The sequence below is a fragment of the Mus pahari genome, chromosome 11 (assembly GCF_900095145.1).
Source record: "Mus pahari chromosome 11, PAHARI_EIJ_v1.1, whole genome shotgun sequence".
NCBI classification, from domain to species: domain Eukaryota; kingdom Metazoa; phylum Chordata; class Mammalia; order Rodentia; family Muridae; genus Mus; species Mus pahari.
In genome coordinates this window covers 25,510,032-25,519,894 of record NC_034600.1, presented here as the reverse complement: position 1 = coordinate 25,519,894, position 9,863 = coordinate 25,510,032, and the positions used below count along the sequence as shown (strand labels likewise).

At 42.9% G+C, this 9,863-nt stretch overlaps 1 protein-coding gene across 2 annotated transcripts in view; it reads right to left on the bottom strand.

The window, feature by feature from the left end:
- Positions 1-9,863, bottom strand: part of Ap3b1 (adaptor related protein complex 3 subunit beta 1) — a 204,072-nt gene that overhangs the window by 119,962 nt on the left and 74,247 nt on the right. For both annotated transcript variants that reach the window (XM_029543901.1, XM_021208271.2), the window contains exon 8: positions 815-967. In XM_029543901.1, coding sequence (XP_029399761.1) covers positions 815-967 — 153 coding nt within the window. The remainder of the gene's footprint in view (positions 1-814; positions 968-9,863) is intronic.

The following is a 9,863-nucleotide window of genomic DNA, read 5'->3' as shown; positions in this document are numbered from 1 at the left end:
AGAGAGAGAGAGAGAGAGAGAGAGAGAGAGAGAGAGAGAGAAGAAAAGGAAGTCTTTAAACTCTGGGAACCACGAGTCACCCTAGCTGGGTCACAGATACTCACTAGCCCCTGTGAGTAAAGGGACGCACAAGGCGTCATGCTGAGTCTTGAGGAGACTGAGAAGTCAGACTGCATTACTTGATTTTCCTGGTCTCAGTATCTTAGTATGCATCTGTCTAAACTTTAAGGTTGTTTACAACTGAGGATATCAAACAAATAAACAAAGCCTGTGAAACCCAAACCAAGATGATACTTACCTCCTAACAATTGCAATTAAGCTTACTGCCCCGAGGCTGCCAACATGGAAGGCATGCAAAACCCATCACTGAGCAACATTCGCAGCCACTTCTATTTCTGTTACACTTTAGGATACCAGGTAGATTTAACACTGTGGAAAGCCATCATCTGCTATTCTCAGCTATGATAGCAAACCTGAGAGACACACCTACATCCTTACATAAGGCCTAATATACACCAATCAATTCAGAAACAAAGTGAGCTCGTGTCTTTGAACGAACCTCTTAACACAGCCAGAAAGAAGTAAATGGAAGCCTGGTGTTTGCATGTCTAGAACAAAGAAGGCTAAAAAATATTCAGTATGTAGTCTGGGGTCTCCAAAGCTTTACCTCATACCCCACATCCTTCTAGTTGGCCACAAACGTGCCTGCTGTGTGAGCCCCCCACTCACGCGCTCAGCACTGACACACAGCGTTCGGGCCCGCCACTGGCTTGGTTTTCAACCTGTGAAGCGGTTCTTTCAGGCCTCCACATACCGCTGCATTCCTGCTCTGAAGCAATGGCTTGGTGTTCCTAATTAGGAGTCTGTGGTCTGGGTCCATGGCGTATGACTTCTTCCTGCTGCTCTTCTCCTTCTCCTCCTCATCAGACTCATAGAAGTTCTTTTCATTGTCTTCCAGACCATCATCCTGGGAAGAGAACAATCCAATGTCAGGTAAGATGGATGGCACAGCCAAGACAAGACGCAGCCAAAGGGACTTTTCCTTTGAAAAGGTCTACAGTGAGGGACTGCAAAGACAGCTCAATCCAGAACATAAAGGCCTGGGTTCCAGCCCCAGTGCCCACGTAGGACGCTGGGCATGGTGCCACATACTTGTAATCCCAACACTAGAGAGACACAGATAATCATCCTCGGGGCTTACTGGCCGGCCCTGGAAGACCATCTGAAGAAAGAAACCACCCAGTTGCCATCTCTCTCCTAAGGGATGCCACTGAAGGCTGCCTTCCCCGCGCACATGCACGCGCACATGCACCCACATACACATGCACCCACATACACATGCACCCAAGAGTAGAATCCCAGTAATACCTTACTGCAGAATTCTGCTGTTAGAGCAATTCAAAACATTGTATAATCGACATGCAAAGGATATTTTTTATTATAATACATAATACTTCTAGGATAGTAGATAGCAAATCTCTACAGAGATTCCTTTAATCAACCAAAGAAAAGAAATGATGATTCTGCTAGGACATATAATGAGAACAGCTGAGCGCTATGTGCTCAAGTTGCAGTCATTCCAACTAGATCACAAAGCAGGAGGAGGGTGGGTGCTGGAGAGCGATGGAAAAGTTGCAAATCTGGCTGCTAAGAACCAGGCAAGGACCTCAGTAAGCTGAGAGAAAGCCTCAGCTCCAGGCTTCCGTGTGTAAGTAGACTCTTAGGCCCCCAAACAAACAGAAACAGACACAGAGAAATGCACGTACTTTCAAGTACAATTTAGAGGTGACTTTTTTTTTAACCAAGAAACACAGTACCTCCCTCACCTGCAGTTTGCTTTCACTTTTTTCTTTTAGTTATGAATTGTCTGAGATTACACACACACATACACACACACACACACACACACACACACAGTGCAGAAGATTCTAGAAAAAAAATTCTTAAATTTTGAATTATGAAGTATTCTTAGTGGTCATAGTGTTCTGGGCTCCCTGCTGGGAGTGGGGTGGGGTGGCGTGGGGTAGGGTGGGGTAAAGGAGGCTGCCAGTGTCTTGGAACAAACCGAGAGCAGGTGAGGGCAGGCTCTAGACAGCGAGGATACACAGATGACAGGGACGATCCCATCCCACCTTAGAAACAGAAGTAAACACTGAGCTTGAAACCCAAACCTTACCAAGCAATTAGAGGCCAGTCCAGCAGAGTAGATTAAAGATATAACCCAGTACGGACAGTACTGTACAGTGCACACAAGCAAGTCACTGCACACTAAAGGCTCAGGCTGATGACTGGAAGGAGGAGACTGAGGGGGAAGGAAAACAAACCTAAGAGCGCAGGCAGGTGCTGCCAGAGCCACACTGCCCTCACACAGTCACTTCAAAACACTCTAAATCCAGAAAATGGCGATTTTCTCAGATCATCTCTAGGGAGCCCAAACTGGCCTTCACCTCAAAATTCTCCTGTCTCAGCCTCCTGACTGCTCTGTATGTGACATTCTTGGAATGATGAAATTACAGAAATAGAGAAATAGTGTTTCAGGACTGGAGAAGATAGGCTAAGCGCTACAGACATTAAAGGTTAATGAAATTATTGAAACTCGTGACTTTCTTTATCCCCATCAAACTATTCACTGATGGTTTTTGCAAAACGTTACCTAGGTAAAGGGACACCAGAGCTCTCTAATTCCCTTTCATTGATGTTTTGGTTTTGGCTTTTCTAGACAGGGTTTTGCTGTGCAGTCCTGGATACCCTGGAACTAGTTCTTTAGACCAGGCTGGTCTTGAACTCATAGAGATCCACCTGCCTCTGCTTCCAAGTGCTGGGATTAAAGGCATGCACTGCCACTGCCTGGCTGTCTAAATTAGTTCCAACAATTGCATGGCAGTGCCTATTCTTTTTTTTATTTTTAAGATTCATTTATTTATTAGTGCTATACCAGCATGTACACCTGCATGCCAGAAAAGGACATCAGATTCCAGTAGAGATGGTTGTGAGCCACCATGTGGTTGCTAGGAATTGAACTCATGACCTTTCAAAGGATAGACAGATTTATTTATTTATTTATTTATTTATTTATTTATTTATTTATTTATTTATTTATTATATGTAAGCACACTGTAGCTGTCTTCAGACACTCCAGAAGAGGGCATCAGATCTTGTTACAGATGGTTATGAGCCACTATGTGGTTGCTGGGATTTGAACTCTGGACCTTCGGAAGAGCAGTTGGGTGCTCTTACCCACTGAGCCATCTCACCAGTCCTAGACAGTACTCTTAACTGAGCCATTTCTCTAGCCCAAGTTTTAATTCTTAAAATAAAAGTTAAAATAATTAAAATTATGGGGCTAAAATCTCTAACTCACTTGAAAGTGACTTCTATATAGGTACATTGCAACAATAAGTGAAACCTTCAAAAGAGTAAGAGTTTCCACAAATATTCAGCAAGAAGACTTTTATCTTGCACAAATATTACTGGAAAAAAAATTTCATCAAGAGTTAAGTTTTATAACAACACCAGCTCAGGAGTTGTTAAATCTAAAATAAAATTTTCATGAAAATTATTTGAATATGGGGTTAGAGAGATGATTCCGAGGTTAAGAGTACTTAGTGCTCTTCCAGGTCAGTCCCCAACACCCAAGGCAGGCAGTGCACAAGCACCTGTAACTGCAGCTCCGGGATTCCAAGACCTGCTGGCCACCGTGAGGCATGCACGTGTGCACACTCACATAAAATAAAAATAAATCTTAAAAAAGTATTAGGAGGGAGGGAGGGAAGGAAGGAAGGAAGGAAGGAAGGAAGGAAGGAAGGAAGGAAGGAAGGAAGGAAGGAGAGAGAACACACAACAGTTGGAGACTTAGCTCAGCTGGTAGAGGGCTTGTTGGCAAGCACAAACCCCTGTGCTGAATCCCACCACCACATAAACTGTACTTGGTTTACCACTGGAGACTCAGTACTCAGGAGACAGAGGCAGGAGTACCAAAGTGCAGTCACGCTCACCTACTCAGGGAGTTTGAGGCCAGCCTAGGTTACATGTAACCATGCTTCATAAAGAAATGAACATCCAAAATAACCAGAAAAAAGTCACCTAAGTTATACTTATTGATAACAAAAGTTTTTAAAAATAATAAAATATCCATCTTCAAAACTAAACTAGAAATTATCTGGTTATCCTGGTCCATGCATTTAATCCCAGCTCTGAAGCACAGGTGAGGATCAAGAGCCCCAGATCAGCCTGAAGTCTCTCTCTAAGGCAAAACTAATCCATTGACTAACTCATCTAACTTCAACTAGAACTTACTGTCTTCACAAAAACAAAGTGTTTCCCCTTGGTGTTTACAGAGGACAACTACAAGTGAGAAGCACTTTCATAGCAAGGTTAGCGCTAACTGCTCCTTGCCTGAGCTCCAGTCCAAAGATGTTCTATTAGATGCACAGGAAACTAAAAGATGCTACATAAGTAACCAAGTGTGAAACACGTGATTATTTAGTCCAATTATAGTGGCTGGAATGTAAGCCCTTACTTAAAACCTTGAGTTGAAGTTAATCAAACATGTTCAAATAATACATATGAAAAATGTCTTTTTAAACTACAAAACACAAAAGTACAGCTAGCAAAGAAAGCTAAAATGCTCATAAATGCTGCTTTTAATAAGCAATTATTTGTTCTGTTTCTTCTTTGTTATTATTTTATTAGAATTTGATGACATTATTTTAATGGAGAATATTTTTAATATAATTTTTACTCGAAAAATGTTTTGGATTGTGGTAGAATTTTAGACAAATGATTCAAAGAAGTAATTTCCTTTCATTACTATTTTCCCACACAAAAATCAAAGATCTTATACAGCTATTTAAAATTTCTCTAGAAAATCTTACTTATTATACTAATTCTTAGAAATTCATAAAAGGGAGTACTTTGAAATACCATGTATATATGGCCCAGAGAAACCAAAAAGTTAGTATCTCTGCTTTAAAGTTTTAACACGGGACATTGAGGTTTTGTTGTTTTGTTTTGTTTTGTTTTTAAGGTAAGAAAACATGTTGCCTATAGATAAAACAGCTGACACCAATTATTTATTAAAGACATGCACCCCAAAAATTTCTATTATACCTTTTATAAATGTTCGGGTTGGTTCTTTCTGTCCTCTTACCTTTTCTTCTTTTGGAGACAGAGACTTGCTGTGTCTCTGAGGCTCTCAGAGCACCGCCATGCCCAGGTCTCAGAACATTTTGCATCTGGCTGCACGTACTTGTACCAAATAAATACTTGTACCAAATAAACACGTTCACCTGGCCAGTGTGGGGGACAGGGACACCCTGGTCTGCCGTCAGTGCTGTCACTACCACAGTAAACATGATGGGAGAAGATGCACATTAAGAACCATATGGAGATTAAGTTCATTTAGCGAAGCTTCTACAACAGTGTCAGTCTCTGGGACAATTCAACACTGACAAGATGCCCACCTGTGACCCAGGAAGCAGAGCCGAGGAGAACATGTGCTTCTTGTGTACAACATCTAGTGGAGGGTGCAACCTACACTGAACAGACCACAAAATAAGTGTGGTTCATATGTGCAAGAAATTAAGAGATAAAGCAATTTTTATAGAAACATCAGATTTAATCTTTATGTCATTTTTATATAAAGGGCTATAATTTTGGCGATGAATTACAGAGTTAATTAAATTTGTCAATCTTTTTTTTAAAAAATTCATCTTGACTGACTATACTTTGTGACACTTGACCCATCAAATGGGGGAAAATTTGTGCAATCTCAAAGATAATAAATAACATAGTTAACTGAGTAAGTGAAGGTTCAAAGCTGCCATACCTTTGACACCATTTAACGGCTGAAAGACAGTCATTCTTTGTTAAAGTTATGTGAGTTGTGGAGTGAATCTTACTTTTCCCATATCCAGGTAAACAACCAAGGCAAACAAGCTTTATTAAGAAAGATAAGTGGTCTGTCTGCTTAAAAGTAAAAACAAATGAGTTTGAAAGACCTTGAAATGAACTTTATAGAAAGACTTAGGATAGAACCATTTTCATAAACACAAAGCCTAAGCAGTTCTACCACACCTCCCCCCCATGCTGAAGGACTAACTCCTAAGACCACTCCAGCAGAGCTGCTCACCTCCCTGAGCGTGCTCTACACTGGGTTAGGGCTCCTCATCTGAAAAGTGTAATCAGCCAGCTCCAATGGAGTCTGCTAACCTGGACTAAGCAGGAAGGCGTTCCCACACCTACGCTGGCTGTGATGGAACCCTTTCAACCCGAATCAGAACTACGTATTACTGCAGTCATCTTGGTATTTTGGTTTCTCAGTACACAGATAAAAGGTATAACAGGAAAATGAAACTATATACATTTCATTGTCAAGAGGCAGGGAAAGAAAAGCATCTTTTAGAGGTATTTGTACCAGAAACATTCAACAAATATTCAATTATTGAACTATAGACTTGGTTCAATTGGTGACTTCTTAGTGCTCAACCCTGAGGACCTGAGTTCGGATCCCCATAGGCCACAAGAGGTTGGATGTGGTGATCCACACCTGTAAAAGCAGCACTGGAGGAAAAGACCACAGATCTGCAGGGCTCACTGGCCCACACGTCCACCCCCAACAGCGCACATCAGGTTCAGCGGAAAATCCTGCCTTTAAAGACCGAAGTGGGGCTGGAGGGATGGCCCAGAGCTTAGAGCACACACTGCTCCTGTGGAGAAGCCAGGTTTGGTTCCTGGTACCCAAATGACAGCTCACAACGTAAGGACTCTGGCCAGCTTGAGCGTGGGGAGCATGGCTCTGGCAGGCCTTGCCCTTCTCTCGATTTCCTCTGCCTTGCTAAAGACCGTTAGAGTCCATTCCTTAAGCTAGCCACTAATGTGTATCCCCTTATCTGGCCACTTCCTCCTCCAAAGACTGACTACAAGGTCCAGCTATCAAAATACCGAAAGTCTAGCAATCAAAAGCCCCCTTTGGCTCACCTAATTAAAATTAAACACCTCATCCTAACACAGGATTGCCCCTTTTACCTTTATACTCAATCTGCTATATGCTGATGGGCCATGTCTGCATCCTCTTTATCCAGAAGCAGCCCTTTGTCCCCAGGGACAAATACCCCTCCTCCCTCTCCCTTCCCCTTCTCTATCTCTAGTCTTTGTCTCTTATCCCTGTCCTCTGACCCTCTGGGGCAAATAAATCTCCTTTGTGCTGAGAACTTGGTCTTGGGGGCCCTGAGCAGAGTCTTTGCCTTTCAACAACTGTCTGTAGTTCTACCTCCTAGAGATCCAATGCCCTCTTCTGGCCTCTGAAGGTACTGCAATAGCATGGTACACACTCATAGGTGAGACACTCATATACATAAGAAGATAAATTTTAGAAGTATGAGGAAAAGGTAACTGGTGAAAAATAAGCATTCTAACATTAAACTCTTGCTTCCATGTGGATCCCATGGGCAAGCACACTTGCACACATGTGTACACGTACAAAATTTTTTAAAGATTCAAGTACTATACATGTTTCTGTTGAGGAAGTGTGGCAGTCTGGATAAGAACAGCCCTCGGAGGTTCATGTAGTTACATGTCTGGGCCCTGGCTGGTGGAAGTGTCTGGGGAAGGATTAGGAGGCATGGCCTTCTTGGGGAATGCACATCGCTAGGGCTAAGCTTTGCGGTTTCATAAACTGACACCATTCACAATCTGCCTCTCTCTGCCTCGTGCCCAGGAAAAAGATGTCAGCTCTTAGCTACTGCTCCCGTGCCATGCCTACCAGCTGCCATGCTCCATGCCATGACGGACTCACCCTCTGAAATGGTAATGAACCCCAATACAGTGTCTGCTTTTCTAGTTGCTTTGGTCATGATGTCTCTTCACAGCCACAGAAAAGTAAGATTCGGGGGGAGCCACACAGGAAGAGAGGGAGGAGGGAGGGGATGAGGGGAGCCACACAGGAAGGGAAGGAGGAGGGAGGGGATGAGGGAGCCACACAGGATGAGAGGGAGGAGGGAGAGGATGAGGGAGCCACACAGGAAGAGAGGGAGGAGGGAGGGGATGAGGGAGCCACACAGGAAGAGAGGGAGGAGGGAGAGGATGAGGGTGAAAGACCCTCTGACACAGAGACTTGTTTTCAATCTATTCATCTCATTTGGATTAAGGAAATCTTCGTGGTTTCTATAAAGTGTTTAAAAGCTACACGCCGAGTAGATGCAGACGTGACAAGATGTAACAGCACGATGGAGAACCACAAAGGAGCCTGGAGATCGTGGGAGCTGTGGGGAAAAACAGGACACGAGTTCCACAAGCGAGGACCGATGGGATGGGATGTTACACTTGTCCACAGCTTAAATGCTGAGTCCGACGTCTAGGCTACACTTGGAGCTAGAGTTCTCAAGACACTGGTGCAGACAGAAAGGTCAGTGCAGGAGAACAGGGACCCAGAAACTCAGAGCTACGCAGAGCTGCCATCACAAAACCAACCTGTGACACAATGAGAAGGGTCTTTTCAAACACTGTGTCTTCGTGTGAATAATAAATAAGTGTGAACACAGACCTACACACCACAAAATTAACATGGTATGGACTACAGAGCAAAATGTAGAAAGCAATCTGTAAGCTGCTAGAGGCTAAGATGGAAGACAAGGCACATTAAGGGGGGGGGGGGGCACCCGGGTACAGCAGCTGTTAGATACAAAACCAAAGGAATCAGCTGGGGGAAAATGACCAAAAAAGAAACCTGTAGTACTTGCATTTTGAAAGACTCTCGCTACTCATTCAGAACTTTCCTGAGGTTATAACTCTGCAGAGTGTAAGCAGGAAGCAGAGGTGGGGCTCTACGGAGGGAAGAGCAAAACCAACTCTCCTGAAGTTTTCCCTGGCAGTAATGTACTCAGGGCTCAAAACTGCACTTAGCTAAAATCTAAAACTTCTGCTTCACAAAAGTCAAGGTCGGCAGAATCAGATAAGCCTCAGATAGGGAGGGCTCGTACCTAAAATGTGCCAAGAAGTTTAAAACCTTAAGAATAGAAAAACAGGCCGACTGCTCTTCCAAAGGTCCTGAGTTCAAATCCCAGCAACCATATGGTGGCTCACAACCATCACAACCATCCATAACGAAATCTGATGCCCTCTTCTGGAGTGTCTGAAGATAGCTACAGTGTACTTACATATAATAAATAAATAAATCTTTAAAAAAAAAAAAAAAAGAATAGAAAACAGACAACCCAATCTTTAAGAGAGCTAAAGGCTTTAAGTGAACCTCTCCCTCTCCTCTCCCCTCCTTCCCCATTTCTCTCTCCTTCCCTCTGTCCCTCCCTCTTCCTCTCTTTTCAATACCAATACTCTTCAAACTATTCCACGAAACAGAAACAGAAGGAACACTACCCAGTTCATTCTATGAAGCCACAGTCTCACTGCGTATTCTCCCTTGGAGATGGTACAGTTTCTGTCTAATCAGGAACCTTCACAATCTCCTTTCAGAGAGGACTTCATATGAGATACTGTTTTCTACTTCTGTCATGTTGAATGAGTGCATATTACTTTTAGCTTCAAAAGAAGACATGTATATTTAAGAGGCATTTAACTATTATAAATTATTTTGGTGATTTAAAAAATGTCAATACTGGGTTGTATATCTTAAAATAAATTTTATTAGTTCAATAAAAAAAGAAAAGAAAACCTATGTTTTAAATGATTAAAACAAAAGCAGGGAGTCAGATTGTATTAACCTGTGGGATGTAAAAACAAGTTCTCTCTACTCACCCATACCAAACCCAATGCTGCTGAAACAAAGGAAGCCAGGACAGCTTCACAGTGCTCCAGAGCACGCGCTTCGAGAGACGCTGGGGTCACAGTGCTCCAGAGCACGCGCTTCG